Genomic DNA, 20,639 nt, shown 5'->3' on the forward strand with positions numbered 1-20,639 from the left:
TCATCGCACTTCGTTATTTTATTCGCTGTATGCTTAACGAAAAATTTACCGAGGTGTAACAATATTAGACACGAGAATACAATGGTCCCCAACTGTACAACTCTAGGTAGTATTTAAGGAGAAAACTATTTAGTTTTTTGGTAGATTTACTTTTGGTTTTTTTTTTCCCCTGTTGTAGTGATTAACTGTGGTAGAATTAGTTACGTGGTTACATACTGACAATTGTGAGACATGGTTCTTATTTGCTTGCTGCAGGGACTATAATTGTTTTATTTTCTAAAGTTTCTTGGTTAATGTTTTCCTAACAACTACAAAATATGCTTTGTTATTCTGGTCTGGGTTTAATTTAGTTGGCGAAGGATGCATAATATATCTATAAGTCGTAGAAGTGGAGCTTTGATGGACAAAAAGCTCTTATTATGAGTTAGTATTAGTACTCAATTTTCTTCCAACACACAATATTGGTGTCAGAATAACCTCGTACTGGTTCCCGGTGAGTTTGTTGGTCCTCTTTTCAAAGATGAAAAAAAAAAAACATATAGGAGTACAACATATTGAAGACATTACGCAAAATATTGAAGACATTACGCTCCTCCTTACCTAACTACTTCTAGACGAATAACATACAAGAAAATCAAATAATTATCCTAAATTAAATGTCACTAAAAAAATATAAAAGCAGCAACTTATCTGTTAAAATCTACATATTTTTAATTTTCTCTTGAAAAATAAAATAAACTTTATTTAAGTTAGGCTCTTTTTTAATTTTCAATTTTCACAAGTAAAACCCTACTACAAATGAAATTAAGAGTAAACGTTAAGAAGGCCTTAAAATATTTAATAATTAAAATTGAATAACGAGGATAAAAAAGATGTTTACACCTTTGATATATAGTAAAATGGTGAAAGATTAGATTAGTTTAAATTCGAACCGATAGCATTAATCTTGTCTCCGGATATTTCTCTAATTATCTCCAACTCAAGAACAAATTGCTTAAGAATAATCTATCAATTGTCAAAATATATGTTCTGGACATGGAATAAGAGGGTGGCAAAATGTGTTGTTCTGCCGTAAAATTCTTTATTAAAGGGAGAGTTTTAAATTTCACTCGATGAGGGATATTCCATGACTCCGACCGATTATTGAAAAAAGTCTAAATGACTCAATTGTTACTAGACTTCTCTTGCTCTTTATTAAGCCAAAAAAAAAAAAAAAAAAAACAATTTCTAAGATATCTGATCTAGGGACTTTTAAATATCTCTTATAACTTCATATTCTTTTTAGTTGTTCTTCACCTTTTTCCATATGATGCCCTTTAAAATAAATTAATATCTTTTAACCTTTACAATAATTTACTTTCATTATTTTAATATTTAGGTATTTATTTATAAAAATTATTTCGTAAAGTTAATAGTCCCTTTGATCAAGTTATCTAGTGTTAAATATTGTTAAACATAGAAAAATTGGTGACTCATAATTAAGTGGGTGACATAAGCACATAAGTCTTCTTTGTTAAGTGGGTGACGACTCTCAAGGAAGGAGAAAAATTATACTACTTCTGTTTAAAGAGGGTGTCCGTTTATTTATTTGCGTACCTCTTAAGAAAATATTACTAACTCTTAGGTAAAAATAGATAATTTGACTAAATTAATTGGAGCATTGGGTGCTAGATCCAACCAGCCTAATGAAGTAGGTGATCCAGATCTACCAGCATCTACTCCCGATAAGTCAATTACTATTCCTGTTGAAGCTTCAAATGTTTTAACAATATCCCATAATTAAATAGGTATTGAGATTCTGTCACTTAATACTTTAGAAGTGCAAATCTAAGAAAATAAGGTTAATATTTCTTAATTTGATAAGTGAATATCCTTTTTGAACCAAAAAATAAACGTTAAATGGACACTTTTTTTTTAATCGGAGGACTAATGAAAAAGCAAGCCACGAGATTTGAGGTGACATAAGCACACAAGTTTCTTTGTTATTCACTCTATCTCCTATTTACTCATTCACAATAAATTTTGCACTTCGTTAACAAATAAGTGAAATACATATTTTACCATAATACTCATAATAAACTAATTAGCTATTTGTATCTCAGAAGGTATTGGCCGACAATAGTAATTAACAATAAAGATAAATTAGGATTTTTTTTTTAACTAAACTGGACAAGTAACAACAATAACATAATCAGTATAACCCCACAAATGAAGTCTAGAGAGGATAAAATGTACGGAGTCCTTACCCTTATCTTTATGAAACTGGACAAGTAAAAAAGAAAATATTTTTAATATAGTTAACAAGTGAAAGAAAACCGTGGAAGTACTATCAATTTTTATTTAAATTGAAAAAGAAAGGAAGAATTAGTGAGTCATAGTGTGAAAGCATTTTACATTTTTAAGAATGTAGAAATGACAAAGCAAGAAACGAGATACGATAGAAAATTTGGGTGACGGAAGCACATAAGTCATCTTAGTAATTGAGAATCAATTGTTATCCAGATTAGCCTACTTTGTACAGTAAATATTTTGAAAGCAAAGATCACTTCTCCTATACTTCTTCATTGTTTGAAATTTTTAAGTTGTATCTTTAAAGTTACTTTGAAACCGTGAGTTTTAGTGATTGTTATCTTTAAACTAGAGTTCAACTGTGGTTAGAGTACTGATTTGTGATTTTAAGTGTTGGAAAATATATTCTATGAACACAAAAGTATACGAAGAAGAACACAAGGATGAAGGTTTCACAATATGAAAAACTAACGGGTTTGAAACACGTGCGAAACGCTTTTCTAAAAAAGATATTTGCTCTCTCTCTTCTACGAGATTGCTATGAGATTATATGCAAATAGTTTTAGTAGATATGATGTTTCCTTGAATTTTACACTAAAAGTAAATAGTGAAGAAATTCTACTAGAAAGTAAGAATTTAGAACTTGATCTTTTTGGAATTGGAGAAGAAAGAATATTTTGTAGACAAGAAAATTTGCAGGATTAAAAATTTACATTGGAATGTTAAAAAGTTGGCTTTAAATAGAAGTAGTGGTAAATAAAGAATGAAAGGACACAACCTTTCATTTAAAAGACACATTTTCATTTAAAATATTTAAACAAAACTCCAACAATCCCCCACCTTTTTAAATATAAATTGTGACTCAAAGATCAAGTTATGTTAATGCATAGAGTTACGTATCTTTTGATTTGAACATTACCTTAGTACAATGTCACAAGACGAAATCAAAATCCCATGTAGCATAATAGCTTTGAACATGTTATTTCTTGTGATAACATCGGTGACATTATAAACATAAACTTTTCATTTCTGTTTTCCACTCAAACATGCTTAGCACTTTTATGGCCATGTACATGGAGAAATTCATGAACATTAATGAGAGTAACTCTACCTCTCAATCAAAGCGGCACCACTTCTATGTACATGTAGGTGAACTTCTTTCAGTGTCTTTGTCACATTTAAGACGCTTGTTCCTTGAACTGAACCTCATCAAGAGGATAAGAACTCAACCCTCTAATCTATGACAACCAGTACTAGTATATCTCTTACTTAAAAAACATCCGTATGAGTAACTTGTTGAAAATTTAAATCCATAAACTATTCATTTCATAAACTTTAGGTAGGATTGCCATTATTGATGGATCTAGTTAAGGAGTTTTAATTTAATTAACTTGAGGTTGGTTTTCACCAATTTCCTTATAAGAGTTTTAGTAATTGGATCACCAAAATTACTTTTTGACTCCACAAATGTCAGAGAGATGATTCCTTCTTGAATTAACTTTCTCACATAGTCATGTTTTAATTTATACGTTTAACTTCACATATTATATTTATATGCTCGAGTAAAAGCTGTTTGACTATCACAAACTCACACTTTGCTAAATCATTGAATTCTTTTAAAAATCCCTCAACCACTCAACTCCTTTGCTTCTAACAATACAAGTTTGTTTCTTAGATTTTCAAGCAATCGCACCTTCTCCTGAGGTAAACATTCAACCTTTTGTGAATTTGTTTCTCACAAAATCGATAACCAACTTTCGCTGGTATATGCTTATAAAATATCAGGAAGCTTTTTGAGTATTGAAGACTCAAATCATTATTTTAGTTTTCTTAGAATACTAAAAACTTGGCCACTGGCCTTCCAGCAGCGATTGAATACACAAGATAAGTCATAACTTATCTATCATTCTTAGTTAACTGATCTTGATTCTTGGATCAAATGGAAATTGACCCTTTACGTTTAAGTGACTAAATTTATTTAGCACTTTCTTCTCAATGTAATTAGATTAACTCAGTACATTACCCCCACTATTTTGTTTAATCTTGATACCCAACATAGTATCAATTTGTCCAAGATCCTTTCTTTCGAATGAGGAAGAAAAGAAACCTCGTTGTTTCTATTCTGCCATACAAACCTCTTTGTTTCTATAATACCGTAGAAAGCTCTTTATTTCTATTATGTTCTCATATCACTATTTGCAATAACATATGAACAAATTAACTAGCACAAATAATTAACACATAGTTTAGTGTAGAAAACTTTTATGAAAAGTCACTATCTTTCAAATATTCACGAAAGAACCCCTTCATGAAAGAATAAAACTTTTTCCCTTTGAAGGCATAAAATTAATTGTCTAATGTTTACTTTTAATCATAAGCCAAATACCCCCACAGTCTAACTACTTCATGCACATATGAAACTTAAAACTGTTAACAGACATTAAAGTCATAGAAGGTTATATATATATATATATATATTCTCATGATCTCATAATGATAATTCAACTTTCAATTACATATATTATTATTCCCGAGAGCATTACTTCATATCGTCTCCCAACTTGAAAGTGATTAACTCCATGTGAATCTATGCAAGAATAACAAATCACACACATTAAAAATGTCATTCCTAATTATCATGCGTATCAAGATCATCATGAAGTAAATTATTTACTCTAATATTTATAAAATTAAATTTCACAAAAAATCACAAAAAGTAAATAATAAAGCTAAGAAAGTAGAACCCGATTTTGACACTTCCTTTATGTTTCCGCTTTGATACTGTGTCTTTGGTCATCCTCAAGTTTGAAGTTGGAAAACTTTAGAGAATTAGATTACAACATCCTCTCGTCATCTTCCTTTCACTTCAATGACTACGAAGTCTCCAATCTCTGACACAGGCAGCCCGATATTAATTTGCCCTAACTTTGAAGAAGCAGACAAACAAAAGTGACGCTATGTTCCCACTCTCACAGCCCTTGCAGTAATTTAATTACTCCTTCCGTCTCCCAAAGAAAATAATGTACTACATTCACAACCTTCTTGAATCAATACAATATACCCTTTTCTCTTTCTTTTTCCCTTGAATAACTTTTTTAGTTTCTGCTACTGTTGTTTGTTATATATACCAATTATTTCCTTCTTTTTTTCATTGAAGATAGCCCCAACGCACTTTAGCCACCACCGGAAACAAAGAAAATATATTCAACCACCCTGTTCAGATCCCTTAATAACCCATCCAATCGAAACTCGATTTTCGTTAAACAATATATCACCACAAACGTAGCATCGACACTTCTCATATCTTGGTCATATATTAAATGTTTCTCGAAAATTGATGATGTCTTCTTCATCACAAATATCATTTTTAGATTGTTGGAAAATATATTCCATGAACACAAAAAATATATGAAGAAGAACACAAAGATGAAGGTTTGACAATGCATGAAAAACGAACACAGAATTGTAGGCTTGAAACATGTGTGAAAAGCTTTCCTAAAAACGATATTTGCTCCCTCTCCTTTGCGAGATTTCTATGAAATTGTATGAAAATAGTTTTAGTAGATATGACAAGCCTTTGAATTTCTGCACTAAGCAAATAGTGAAGAAATTCTATTGGAAAGCAAGATCTTAGAACTTGATATTCTTGGAATTGGAAAAGAAAGAATATTTTGCAGACAAGAAAATTCCGCAGGATTAAAAAGTTACGTTGGAATGTTAAGAAGTTGGTTTTAAATAGAAGTAGTGGTAACCAAAGAATGAAAGGACACAACCTTTCATTTAAAAGACACCTTTTCATATAAAATATTTAATTTTCTTTAAACAAAACTCCAACATTAGGTGGTGAAAATTATAATAGCAAGTAAATCACCATAGTTGAACAAGCTTGAATAAGTGAGTTTGCATTTTGAATCTAATGAGAAATTTGGAGAGGGAATTATTTGATCGGTTGGAAATAATCTAAGGAGGTTGTTTACAAAATTTAAAGTCGTTTGGTGAAGATTTAGGATTGAACAAAAATTGTGATTCAAAATCATAGAAGAAGATTATCACTGCAGCTAGTGACCTTTATACACTTTTATAGAAGATTGATACATGTCTATACAATATTGTATACTTTTACACAAGGTAGAGATACATTGCTTTCTAAGTGTACAGATACTGTACATAATGTATAAATGTGTATAAACACTGTTTCAACATAAATGTTGATTATGTGGGTGTAAACTGAAAAATATGACTACGTGAATACAATATATTGTGTTGAACTGTATATTTGAGCAAATTTTCCTCTTTAAATTACTTATTCGGATTTTATGAGTAATTAATTTTAAGAAATATTAAAGTAAAAATCTATATTTGCTTTGGTAATAAGCTGCCTTGGTGGTGAAATGGTAGACATATGAGACTCAAAATCTCGTGCTAAAGAGCGTGGAGTTCGAGTCCTCTTCAAGGCATACTATAAATGAGCATTCTCGATAAGAAAATTCAAATCTTTTGGAATTGACATAAATTTGGGAGGAAATCGCGAAATTTTAATGATCTTCTCTATCTGATGAATGGAGAGTTCGCTTTAAAAACATAGTTTTTATTACCAATTGAGAATATATACATCTCAACAAACAAAAAAGAAAGGAAACTAACACGAACTGAAGTAAAAATGTATATTATAATAATGCTAAGCACATAATTCCTCCATTCACCTTTACTTGTTCATGGTAAACTTTTCACTCTCTTTAACAAATAATAAATTACTTAATTTTTTCATAATATCCATATTAATTGATATATAATCTTAAGTTTTGAAAAATGATTTGGGAAATAAGTAATTAATTTTAAGTTTAAAACATGAAAAAAAAAATATTTTTGATATGCCAAAGTGAACAACTAAAAAGTGAAAATCGATAATTAATATTTGAAAAGCGTGGGAAAAATAAACAAAGTATTTTAAATTAATGACATTAAAAACCCCGGTTACAAATATGATTTTTTTTAATTTAAGTGTCCAAATGCCGAAGGTGACTTATTCATAAGCGCAAGTCATTTTTTTTGGAAAAAATAAATTTTCCTTTAATGGAGTCTCTCTCTCTATATCGTTGACCATATATTAGAAATTTCAAGAATTCCTCCATTAAATTTATTCTCTTTGCCATATTTTCTTCCTTTCCATTAATCTTTGAACCAATGATTTATAATACTAGACTAATTTGGGTTGCATTGTAAAATATGTTAATTTTACATTTACCGAAACATTAGGTGTCATTAACGTACAAATGCTTATTCGAACAATTTATTGTTAGGTTTTGAAGATAGGAGGACGAATGGAGAGGAATATTGATTTGTTAATTTCTTTGGGATATAACTTAATTACCACAAACTCCAAGACGCAAAGTTTTATGGACTTTAAATTTAATAGCTCGAATTCGAAAAAATCTAGTACTCTATATTCCTTAAGTTGGACATATCGCTTGGGTTGCTTGTCTTGAATTCATACTTATGTTAATTGTTGTTAATTTGTAACCGAGATTAAGCATGTGATTGGAACAATATCATAAAGAAGATTAAAATGCAAGCTAAACAAACTTTCTTAGAAATGTCAATTTGAATTCTTTGGAGGAGCAAACTTTTAGTTATATTTATTATCGGATTGTGATTAATTGGTTTAACTAAAAGTAAATTAAAGTACAAACTTTATAGTTAGTTTATAGCGGTCCTTGACTGTGAATTGTGTTTAACTAAAATCTCGCAAAAGAGCTTTTTGAGTTATGTTTATGCATAATATCACCCGCTTTTGAATTGTATTTAACATCAAGAGAATTCAAAGCTTTTATTATGTTACTTGCTTTCGTTTCTTATATTCTTTGTATTCGGTTATTAGTATGAGGAAAACTTAATACATATGTGTTGATTTTCGGGTTCAAGAGGAGTTGAGTATATTGGAAAGGAAACAAACAAATAGAAAGGTATATCCTTGAATGCTTATTGTTTGGGCTCCCGAAAGTTAATTATTTATTAGATTAACTAGGTGGAGGAGAAATGAATCTACTGACTTTTTCTAAAGAACAAATGTAATGGATCTTATGTACAATGAAACGTGCTTTCGAGATAATATGAAGGAGACAAACCATCGGTGAGGGTTGAAATTCATGCCGGAACAATAAAGAGGTTTAAATTAATGTTATAGTTTAAAGTTAAAATAAATGGGTAAAGTATTTGGATATCTACGTGGACAACCACATAGCATTTTTTTACATTTAAGCGCGTGTTTACACGGCTAATGGACCTTAAAGTTTGGGCATAAAGTTGAAGTTCGGAATTTTATCCTCCCAGTTTAGGTGTGCAGTGGTGATCGTTATATAAAAAGTTGCAAGTTCGGGGGGTCCCAAGCGCTTTTGCCTTAATATAAATTGACAAGTAAAAATAAACGGAGAAAATATTTTAGTTTATTATTTTGACATAAACCTCGGTTACAAATAGATTTTTTTTTATTTAAAAATTTACAAATGCCAGTTAAAGACTTCATTCTAAGCCAAAGTTTGGATTAATTTTGGACTTGCCTACTGACGGTAAATCAAGAGTGGTGATCGTTGACCAAAACTATATACTAAGTAATTGAAGCTATCCTACAGGCTTACAAATCTCCTGTATGTCATCTTGATTCCAAATATATTATATTTAGTATAGGTACATACAAGTAATCTAATAGTTTGCCTATTTCTTTATATTGACCGTGAATAAAACTTAATCTCGATAAGATGACTTATGTGCCTATGTCACCCGCTATTTCATCAAATTATGTGACTTGCTTTTCTTGCTTTATTTTTTTTTGCAGATTCGATGAGGAAATTAATATGATGAATTATTGCATAATCATTGACCAACTAACAAATTAATACAGCAGCAACACATGCACTTCCTTGTTTGTGACTAGCTGGCTAAGCTGACTTTTTCTAACAAGTAATGCTGAATCTTGTCATTAATTCCGAACGAGCTTCATCTTATAGAACATATATTTCAATTTATTTTCTTTTCCCGACGTTTACATAATTGAATTTATAGAATTCGTCCTAGATATGCGTTTTATTCCGACACATAATCCGAAACTTCATAAGATGAACGAGGATGTATTCATTTTCTTCGATACAGAAGAAGCTGCAGATAGAAAAGCTTTGAAAAAAGCAAGCAACTCATCTCTTGGAGGTAGATATTTCTTGACTTGGCTGCAGTTAAAAAACTCATCTCTCCAAGCACAAAAATTTGGAAATTTTTCACTTGTGACTACGACAACTCCAGAGCCTTCTTGAAATAATCCTAGCCAAAGTCCCATAAAATTTGCAGCTATATCAGCAAACCCAAATTTGTCATTCACAAAGAATTTCTTATCCTTGAGCTCATTATCAAGAATTTTCAGCATCTCCCAAACTTCCTCTTTACCTTTCTCTTGCTCCTCTCCTTTGCGTAAACAGGATTCACCTGATGACAGACTCAGCAAATGGGCGTTTCCGTATATATATATATATATATATATATATATATATATATATATATATATATATATATATATATATATATATATATTCTCATTAACAATGTTACTACTCCAGTTAAATCCGTACCATTATCATACAAAATTATGAAAAGTATTCCATGCTCTCTATGTTTTCGATACAAGACCTATAGTAAATGTTCTAACGTAGCCAAATTATGCAGATAGGAATAAATGGCATGAAGACGAATTTTACCTTATCGTCAAGGAACTTAGCCCAGAAACGAGCTAAAGCTCGGTCATAAGGGTCTTTCGGCAGGATGGAAAGGCCTTCAAATGTCTCATCAATGTATTCAACAATTACCATAGACTCAGCAATGGGCTTTCCGTTGAACTATGGACTTCTTTTTTATAGAAGGAAAAATCAATGAAGTGTCTTAGCAACCAGGTGATTATTAAATTAATTCATGTTCCCAACACTTGAAAGACATATATATATGCAAGCACTTAGCTAACTCTATCTTGACTCATCACCGACACATTTTCTAAACGTTATGGTACTTTAGAGATTTCTGTAAGATTTTCATTAAAGTGTGGCACGCCCACATATTGTATATTGACTTTGTATTTATTATGTATTACACTATATAATTAATATACATATTATTTGGTAATAATATTTGGAGAGGTGGTCTAGATGATGTTGCATTTTTCGACGACTTGTCTTTTGATGGTAAGGATAAGAACTCTAATTTTGGGGTTCCAGGACTGGCTAGATATTTAAGCATGTTCCCAGACCTGTTTCACCCAGCTTGTTTAGTAGATTTGTTCATGATTTTCGTGTGTCTAGTTCATTCACTTCATCTGTCTCTAAATTTTGTTTACTATCTTTGTTCATTTATTTTGTCAATCATCAAAACACACATGCTTATGTCAACAAGGATGAAGTTCGATAACCAAGTGACAAGCCGTCAAAACTCATTCCCCCCAAAAATCAATTGGCAAGTTACGTTGGAAGAGCAAGGCCTGGGCCACATTCAAGATATGACGATGCTTTCTTTTCACTATTCCATTATGCTGAGTAGTTTTGTACATGAAGTTTGAAAAACAATTCCACATTCAAGAAAGTAGTTTCTCATACATGTGAACTTTGTTTCATTATCTATCCTGAAGGTTTTAACTCGCTTGTTGAATTAGCTTTCTATCAAAGTCAAGAAATTCTTCACAGTTTGCACTACTACTTTCTTATCAATCAATAAAAAAAAAAAAATCCACCCAACACGCAAGTAATCATCTACAATAATAACAAAATATGATGCACCGCAAGATGAAGTTGTGCGATAAGGTCCCCACAAATCACAATGAATCAATTCAAAAATGCTAGAAACTCTATTATTACTCAAAGGAAATTTGTCTCGTGTTTTCTTTGCCAACATACATTGCAACTTTTTATTTAGAACATCACAAATCTTCCTAAAATCGATGGCACAAATTAATTTGGTCACTTGTAGATGGGGATCTCCCAAACGCCTGTGCCGAAGGTCCAACGAGCCCACACCACCAACCTTCAGAGGATATGCCCTCTGCTTGTTTCAGAAATAGTAGAGCCCATCTTTCTGTTCACCTATTCCAATCATCATCCTCGAGGAGCGGATAATCACAAAAGTTTAGTTAAAAGGACCAAACAATTTGAGTAATCGTTTAATTGCGCTACATAAATCATGTTAAGCCGGTCATATAAAAAATATTTTTTAGGACCAAGTTTCCTTCAAGGTCTGTTGAACCCTCGCTAGACGCTACAACATTAATCCTATCAGGCAAACTATTAGAAAATCTAGGAATTTTTCGCGCATTATGCAATAATGTTAAACATCCTGTCATATAATTCGTCACTCCTATGTCAATGATCCAAGACAAAAAATTTGCTTACCGGTAACTTCTCATTCGAACTTATTTGTTGGTTATTCAACATAGCAATCAACGTATTCCATTGCTCATTGCTCAACCCCGGAGGCCCAGCCTTTTCTGCCCCCATCATAGTCGCAGAGGCACCACCTCCCGTGGCCTGTGCAGCATTTACATGAAACGCGACGCCGCGTCCCGGACTTCCGTTCATTGCACATCTCTAATGTTGTTGTTGTCCTCTACTGCGTCCGCCTGATTTACTATCACCAAAAGGTATGTCTCCCTACCATTCTCGATACCAAACAAGCTGGTAGCAATTTTCTGAATCATATCCAGTTCTCTTACATTAAGAGCACATCATGGTTTTGTCCTGCACTTCATTCCAACCTCTATAGGGGAACGCCCCTTGTACAACAAAGGCCATAGTGTGACCACGTTCGTCTGTCCCTCGAGCCATCGTCGTCACACATTCATCTTGTACCAACTCTGAGTAAACTAATTCAAAGTTGGCAATAAATCTTATCTGAGCAAGTGCGGCCTCACTGTTCCATACATTGTTTCATCTAACCCCATAAGAGAAAGGTGCATCTTCTCCCCTTCTCTTTTATTTTTCAAGATTGCACCAAGATCGCACGTGTTTTCCACATCTGCAAGTCAGACTTTGATCCCAATTAGCAAGTTTTTCCCAGAGTTTTGTTAATTTTCCGTGGTAATTAACTATGGTCATCCCTTCTGTTTGAAATCTGCAAGTTTGGCCTTCAACTGTTGTATTATGGGGCCATTAGAGACCGAGAAATGTTCTTTAATACTAGAGAATATACATACAAGTAGTAAACCCTAGTCCTAACAAATATGAAAAGCTAAACAAGCCGTAAAATACATACAATAATACACGCTAATTGATGCAAAGTTGACCCCTAGCCTCGACTTGCCCTCAACCTGTTTTCAGAACATCCAACAATTGATGTTAAGTTGGCACCTAGCCTCAAGTACTTGGCCTCAACATGTGTTTTTGAAACATCTTATACACCTAACACTAACATAATATAAAAGATCAGTTTCACAAAAAGTATGGCTTATAGTGAAATATTATTATAGAAATGGTTGTTATAAAGAGGTCTGCTTGTATCAATTTCGTTCATCAATTTTTTTCATCAAATTGAAAAAGAAAGATAAACTTAATTGGTGAATCATCATGTTAAATTTCATTTTGTGTTTTTAAGGAAGGACAAAATATTAGTAGTGACGATTTAGCAAGGCAAGAGAATTGACTTAAAAATGGGTGACGTAAGCACATAAGTCATCTTTGTTATTGTTCTCCCTACTAATATGCAAAAAATATGTAAGCACTTAGCTAATGTTTTTAGATACCGTTTTTAAGCATCTTGCAGTAGCATTATTTTTAAAAGAATGGGAGTCTCTTAATAATGCAAAGACAACTGACAAAAGTTGTAGTCGTCTCACGTCTGACAAGAAGTTTCAACTGGGTGATAGAAACATTTTGTATATTGGAAAGCGTCGTTTAAAATTTGTCGAAAGTAACAAATCCAAATCTCAGATATTTCTCTAAATTTTATTTAGTATTAAAATTTATGGCTTTGCTATTGCAGGAACAAAAGATAAAAATGCGTAGAATAGGTTCAAATTCTTAACTTAGGATTACCATGCCAAGTTCTTCACCCAACACTTGATCCATGGATTGTGTTAGCATAATGACTTTAATTTGGATTCATTGAATTGAGATCATAATTCAACATGCTCTATTTTACTGAAAAATGGCGATTTTTCAAACAAAATTTTCATTTGTTTTTGTAAGATAACCTTAAGTTGAAGGCCCACCGGCTAAAATGACATGGTAAGTCACTTTCATTGTATTCATTACATTAGAGACAAATACTATATTACTATATTATATAAGAGCAAATGTGAGGACTTTTGTAGTCCTCACAATAATTTTTCAATTTTTTAAAAACTTTTTAATTAATTACTTTTATTTCCTAATCTTATTTATTTAAGTCAATTTTTTATTTTTTATTTTTAAAGTCTACTTTTAAAGAAAATTTATCGAACGGGACTTTGTAGTCCTCACAATAATTTTCAAATTTTTTTAAAACTTTTTAATTAATTACTTTTAGATCCTAATCTTATTTATTTAAGTCAATTTTTTTGTTTTTGTTTTAAAGTCTACTTTTCAAAATTTATCGAACCTCCACTCATTTTTCACGTTCTTTGATTTTTACGATTGGTGCTTTCGATATCCGCATTGCCTCAATTAATCCAGGATAATTCGCATCGCATCGCCTTTATTCGGGGAGCAAATGTGAGGACTTTTGTACTATATTTTTTTTTAGATATAAGAGCAAATGTGAGGACTTTTGTAGTCCTCACAATAATTTCCCAATTTTTTAAAAACTTTTTAATTAATTACTTTTATGTCCTAATCTTATTTATTTAAGTCAATTTTTTTGTTTTTTGTTTTTAAAGTCTACTTTTCAAAAATTTATCGAACGGGGACTTTTGTAGTCCTCACAATAATTTTCAAATTTTTTTTAAAACTTTTTAATTAATTACTTTTAGGTCCTAATCTTATTTATTTAAGTCAATTTTTTGTTTTTGTTTTTAAAGTCTACTTTTCAAAAGCTATCGAACCTCCTACCTCATTTTTCACGTTCTTTGATTTTACGATTGGTGCTCGATATCCGCATTTCCGAGCCCAATTAATCCGTATAATTCGCACCGCATCGCGCCTTTAGGGGGGCGCTTTCTCCAAAGATTTTTTCCATATCCATGTTCGAACCCCTAATCCCGATTAAGAGAGGAGGGCTTGACTCCGTCGCACAAGTTAAATTATGTATTTGTCTTAAAAGTTCATTAACTATGTATAGATTATTTATTTAGAACTAAATAACTTGGAAAATTAGGATACATAAGTTATAATGTCAAATTACGGTTTCAAATTTGATTTGAATTAAATAATTTCATCAAAATGGAAGTTAAAATATTAAAGGGTGGAATGAAAATTTTCTTTCATATAGCTACCCACTTGTGGGATTACAATGGGTATATGATTGTTGTTGTTGTTGTACACTTGTACTAACACAAATTATATTTTTTTAGTTAAAATATATACTTTTATATGTTAAGTTTGGGCGGGGAAACAGACGGCCTCATATAACTAGTATATTACATAGAGACAAATACTATAAATTTTCCCACTGCTTCACGGAAAAAGATATTTAAAAACCCTGTAATTGACTCCCGAAATTTAACGCAAACTGACTCTCAACATGGAGGCTGGAGCACCAATCTAAAGGTAAAGCTTACTCAGGCGGAGGATACCTATTAACCGATCATCATTAAATAAGAAAAATTATCTGAGAATACATATCATGTACTCCCTCGGTTCACTTTTACTTGTCCACTTTGAACTTTTCACGCTGTTTAATAAATAATAAATGAAGTGCATAATTTACCAATGTATCCGTATTAATTGGTGCATATTTTTGTTGGATTTGAAAAATACTTTGAAGTAAGTAATTAATACATGGGTAAAACAGGAAAAATAAAATTGTCTTCTCTTGATGTGCTAAAAGTGACAAGTAAAAGTGAAAATCTATTTTTCGGAGTAATGGACAAATAAAAGTGAACAGATGGAGTATTTATTAATTTGATACAAACATGTGACGGTATCCATTAATTTGATACAAACATGTGACGGTATCCCAATCTAAACATATAAAACCTTCAACCACAACCACATATTTTAAGACTTGTCTTATTAAAAGTCTGCGGTCAATATGCGGACATTAAACTAAAACATTGACTTGTCAAAGAAGAAAATTTTGGGTTTGCTTGGTTACAAAGATACTTCCTTTCCCTCTATAAAGGATGACCAGAATTCAAGAGATCAGAACCAACAAACAGAATTCCTAAACATAGTAAAGCGAAAAACATAGAACCAAAGTTGTGAGATGGCAGAAGTGAAGTTGCTTGGTCTTTGGTATAGCCGTTTTAGTCATAGAGTTGAGTGGGCTCTAAAGATTAAGGGAGTGAAATATGAATATATAGAAGAAGATCTACAAAATAAGAGCTCTCAACTTCTTGAATCCAATCCTATTCACAAAAAAATCCCAGTGCTAATTCACAATGGCAAGGCCATTTGTGAGTCAATGGTAATTGTTGAGTACATTGATGAGACCTTTGAAGGCCCTTCCATCTTGCCTAAAGACCCTTATGAACGAGCTATAGCTCGTTTTTGGATTAAGTTTTTTGAAGATAAGGTATATTCTTTTTTAAGCTATTTATTTCAATGAATTGGAAACATGCTTTAATCATGTCAGTACATGTAATTTAGGTGGAGCGTTTTCTATGAGTTTTTTTAATCATGTCGATATAGGGAATTTCTAGTACTCCTTTTATCTCAATTATGTGACAGATTCATTTTTAGTCTATCCTAAAAGGATGATTTTTTTTTTTTTTTTAATGTTTAAGAATAATCTATTTAACTTTAAACTTCGTATTTTACGCTTAATGATACTCCCTCTATTTCAATTTATGCGAACCTATTACTATTTGGGGAGTCTACGAGGTGGTTTTTTGATTACGTTTTTCTTACATTTTTTTTAAAATTATTTGAATTATAAAATATCATACTTATAGTACTTTTTATGTAGTTTCTAAATATATAAATTTTATTCTTACAAACTTGAAAAATCTATGTCAAAAATTATGATCAAAGTTATAAAGTTTGACCCTCGTACTACGAAAAAGTTACATAAATTGAAACGCGCGGGGGGGGGGGGGGGGGGGGTTATAATTTATAACTACATAATTTTCGATGACATATTTTAGACCATGAAATTTTGAAATTTTTTCTTTCTCTCTTAAGCTATGTGCAGTCAAAGACTCTTACATAAATTAGAATAGAGGGAGTAACTTTTACTATCACTATCATTTTGTATAATTTTGAGTTGAACTGAGGTCAAATAGATTGACACAATCAGTTAAGATTCATATTACTGACTCTAACTTGCTTAGAATTGAAGTTTAGTGTTGTAGCATATTCCTATATGCAGAATTGAGTAAACTTTTGTTGAAACTCAAGTTTTTGGGTAATTAAATTTTGTAGGGGCAAGCAATGGGGAAAACTTTCTTTCTCAAAGGAGAGGATCAAGAGAAAGGTAAAGAGGAACTTTGTGAGATGCTGAAAATTCTTGATAATGAGCTCAAGGATAAGAAATTTTTTGTGGGCAACAAATTTGGGTTTGCTGATATTGGTGCAAATGTTTTGGGACTTTGGCTGGGAGTTTTTGAAGAAATAACTGGAGTTGTTTTGGTGACAAGGGAAAAATTCCCAAATTTTTGTGCATGGAGAGACGAATATATTAATTGCACCCAAAACAAGGAATATTTACCGCCAAGAGATGAGTTGCTTGCCAAATTCAAAAGTCTCTTCCAAGCTACTCAATCTACAGCAGCTGCTGCATCTGTTTCCAAATGAACACCTTAGTTCATTTTTGAAGTTTCAAGTTTTTTTTGTGGCAATAAAATAAAGGTGGATTTACGGCAAGTTTTGTCTGTTTAATTGAATAATTGTATTGTCTCAGACTATGTATACATAAAAATAATTAAAATTATATGACATTCACTCCGAATCTACTGACTTTAGATCTTGAATTCGCTTTTTAATAAAATTACTTCTTATAGTTTAGCCGACTATTACATACCAGGAAGTATCTCATATTACAATTTTGTTCACTGGTCAGTGATTGACTGACTGTACAATAGCATGCTTGGTTGTTCAAGGCGTAGTTATACCTATTGTCTTATTTTGGAGATTAATATCAGTAATGTAGTTCATCCAAGGATAAACTTAATTCGAATTTACTACTAAAAAACTGTCAAACACCGATGGAGAAAAAATCGACTGACTGTGTTGCTTCCATAAATCGACTGAAAACCAAAACAGTCCGTTGGTTTTCAAGATTTGTAATTATTTTTCATTTTTTTATTAAAAAACTGACGGACAACGACCGTTTTTTTTTTTACGGAAATTGGCGCTTGTGCTTTCTTAAGTTATATTTTAAGTTAGAATTCTTAAGTTATAATATTTCTATAATCTCAATAATTTGTGGGTATATTTTTGTAGATGGATCGTATGTGGATGTATAATATAATAATAGTGATCGTGTAGGTGTGAATGATGAATTTGTTGAAGGTGTTAAAGGGTTTATCATACATGCAATGTCACTTCACCCTTTTCAAAATGAAGGGGTAATTATGTGTCCTTGTTCGCGTTTGCAAGTGTAAGAAGTATTTGAAATCGAAACCGAAAACGGTTAAGCTTCATTTATATAGTCATGGGTTTAAGGAGAGATATTTTGTTTGGACTGATCATGAAGAGACTGAAGGGGTCAATGGTATATTTTATAATAGGGTTGTTGGTGAAAGTAGTAGGTCGCAGGAAATCCAATATAATAGAGTTAATGATATGATTAATGATGCTTTTGGGGTACATTCTGGGTTTGGACCTAAGCAAAATTTTGAGCAACCTCCTAATGAAGAAGCAATGTGCTTCTATCAAGAATTAGAAAAGGCAAGTCGTCCACTTTGGGTAGGGAGGCAGCATTCTAAGTTGTCTGTTGCAGTTAGAATGATTAATAACAAATCAGATTAGACCGTTGTTGAAGTTGCTATGGACACAATGATAAAGCTTGTGGGGGAACTAGATAGTCCAGAATTCGACATACCTAAGAGTTACTATCAAGCAAAAAGATTAGTTTGCAAGTTAGGATTGTTGTATGATAGAATTCAGTGTTGTCCAAACAGTTGTATGTTGTTCTATAAGCAAGATGCTGATTTAAATAAATGTAAATCGTATGGACATGTGTGTGTTTTAGGCGGGCTCCTAGTGGGAAGATGGTTCCAATTAAGGCGATGCATTATTTACCTCTTATACCTAGGTTAAAGAGGTTGTTTGCATCGCTGAGTTCTGCTCCTCACATGAGATGGCACAACGAAAATAGAAGGACACCTGGTGTTATATGTCATCCATCAGATGGAGAAGGGTAGAAATATTTTGATAGAACTTATCTTGATTTTTCTAGTGAACTAAGGAACATTTGTTTGGGTTTGTGTTCGGATGGTTTCAAACCATACTCTGTTTCGGCTGCACCCTATTCTTGTTGGCCTGTATTTCTTACTATGTATAATTTCCCACCTGAGATGTGTATGAAAAGTCCCTACATATTCCTAAATTGTATTATCCTTGGTCCCCATAATTCAAAAGTTTTGATTGATGGCTATCTACAACCTTGATGAGTTAAAACAATTGTGGCGTGAAGGTGTAGTGACATATGATGTATTAACTAAGACAAATTTCTATTTTCGTGCTTCTTTAATGTGGACTATTACGATTTTCCTGCGTCTGGGATCTTTGTCTGGTTGGATGACTGCTGGAAAGCTAGCTTGCCCTCATTGCATGGAAAATAGTCAAGCATTCATTTTAAATCATGGCCACAAAAATTCATGGTTTGATTGTCATCGTCAATTCTTGTCTATGGATCACAAATTCATGAAAATGAAACAAGAATTTAGAAAGGATACAATTGAAAATGATCTTCCACCTCGAACATTGTCAGGAGAGGAAATTTGGTGGAGGGTTTGTCAATTGCCTAAGGTCACAGAAGTTGCACCCTATGGACTACCTAGTTATGGTGTTGAACATTAATAAGCTCAAGTGCACTCGTGTTTTGATAATTGTCAAACTGATTCATAACCAAATAGAGACCTGGTCTGTGATCAACTGTCTATGCACCTTGCACGGTAAGCAGACACAACTGTAAAGTCGATCTACTCACTACACAAGTACAACAGTTGAGCTGGCCTATGCTTTAGGTCAAATATTGAATGAGTGGTCTCTATCCATCCCACATGCTTCCCACTATATATATAACATGTTGCAACATATTGTGCATCACTTGGAAAACCTAAAAATCACTCAAAAGGTGCAGCCGTCATAAGATACTCTAAGTGTTCAATAAAGTTAATCACAAACTGAAGGATCTGTTTCCAACACTGAAGATGCTTTATTCTCTTAGTTTGTTTTACGCTTTGTTTTACGTGCTTTAACTTGTAAACCTACTCTTCTCTTGTTTAGAAGTTAGTTGTAGGTGTTTTGAAAAGTCTCAAAGTGTACTTGCTGGAAGTGTGTTTCTGCAAGCTTTTAAGTGGTACACTAGGCTAGAGTTAGTCTAGGTGTATTAGTGGTCCTTGGCTAGAGTTAGTCAAGTGGAGGTACTCGCAATCAGAGTATTGCAAGGGTTGAGGGACTATGGGGGTTAGTTCCTAGGTTGTAAAAGTGTTATTGTAAGGGTGAGGGATTATGGGAGTTAGTTCCTAGCTTACGATAGAGTTGTAACCTGAAGTTGCTCCTGTAGTGGAGTTAAAATCCTACTGCGGTAGGTCGTGATTTTTAATCCCTTGAGCAAGGAGTTTTCCACGGTAAAAACAGTTTCTTCTTTACTTACTGCATTGCAAAAGGGAACTGGTACACAACTAGGTCCCTCATACATTATTTGGTAGACGCATAGCCTACAACAATTGGTATCAGAAGGGTGCTTTCTAAAAGGTTAACACCTAGAAAGAATCTGTAAAATGGCTGCTCCATCCAATACGGAAGAAGGTCAATCTTTCACCAAGCCACCTCGATTTAATGGAAACTACTATAGGTGGTGGAAGACTAGAATGCACGACTTCATCATGGCTGAAGACTCAGAGCTGTGGGATATCATCTGTGATAGCCCCTATATCCCAGTACACACGGGTGAAAATGGTGTAAAAACCACTGCTAAAACAAGAAAAGAATATAATGATGCTAACAGGAAGGCAGTGGAGAAAAGTTATAAAGCCAAGAAGATCCTTGTGTGTGGAATAGGACCTGATGAATACAATCGAGTCT

The 20,639-nt window shown here is 32.5% G+C and overlaps 2 protein-coding genes across 2 annotated transcripts; one reads left to right on the forward strand and one right to left on the reverse strand.

The window, feature by feature from the left end:
• Window positions 1-9,394: 9,394 nt before the first annotated feature.
• Window positions 9,395-11,891, reverse strand: LOC132057878 (probable glutathione S-transferase). Its single transcript, XM_059450469.1, has 4 exons — window positions 11,706-11,891; window positions 10,032-10,169; window positions 9,906-9,963; window positions 9,395-9,741 (listed from the first exon to the last, which is right to left on the reverse strand). Exons 1-4 carry the CDS (start codon window positions 11,889-11,891, stop codon window positions 9,395-9,397), a joined length of 729 nt encoding a protein of 242 aa, XP_059306452.1.
• A 3,705-nt stretch (window positions 11,892-15,596) lies between these two features.
• On the forward strand, window positions 15,597-17,180 carry LOC132056983 (probable glutathione S-transferase). The gene is made up of 2 exons (XM_059449395.1): window positions 15,597-15,960; window positions 16,809-17,180. The coding sequence occupies exons 1-2, from the start codon at window positions 15,652-15,654 to the stop codon at window positions 17,178-17,180; spliced, it is 681 nt and encodes a 226-aa protein (XP_059305378.1). The 5' UTR covers window positions 15,597-15,651.
• Window positions 17,181-20,639: the final 3,459 nt, after the last annotated feature.

Source organism: Lycium ferocissimum, chromosome 5, assembly GCF_029784015.1.
Source record: "Lycium ferocissimum isolate CSIRO_LF1 chromosome 5, AGI_CSIRO_Lferr_CH_V1, whole genome shotgun sequence".
Lineage (NCBI taxonomy): Eukaryota > Viridiplantae > Streptophyta > Magnoliopsida > Solanales > Solanaceae > Lycium > Lycium ferocissimum.

What these genes read in the sequence shown, in the direction of transcription:
- LOC132057878 (XM_059450469.1), bottom strand. Translation starts at nt 11,891, where the DNA reads ATGAACGGAAGTCCGGGACGCGGCGTCGCGTTTCATGTAAATGCTGCA. An exon ending in GTTCGAATGAGAAGTTACCG is followed by an intron (nt 10,170 to 11,705) that starts GTAAGCAAATTT and finishes AGAAGTCCATAG; the next exon opens with TTCAACGGAAAGCCCATTGC. An exon ending in CATAATTTTGTATGATAATG is followed by an intron (nt 9,742 to 9,905) that starts GTACGGATTTAA and finishes GTTTACGCAAAG; the next exon opens with GAGAGGAGCAAGAGAAAGGT.
- LOC132056983 (XM_059449395.1), top strand. Translation starts at nt 15,652, where the DNA reads ATGGCAGAAGTGAAGTTGCTTGGTCTTTGGTATAGCCGTTTTAGTCAT. An exon ending in TTAAGTTTTTTGAAGATAAG is followed by an intron (nt 15,961 to 16,808) that starts GTATATTCTTTT and finishes TAAATTTTGTAG; the next exon opens with GGGCAAGCAATGGGGAAAAC.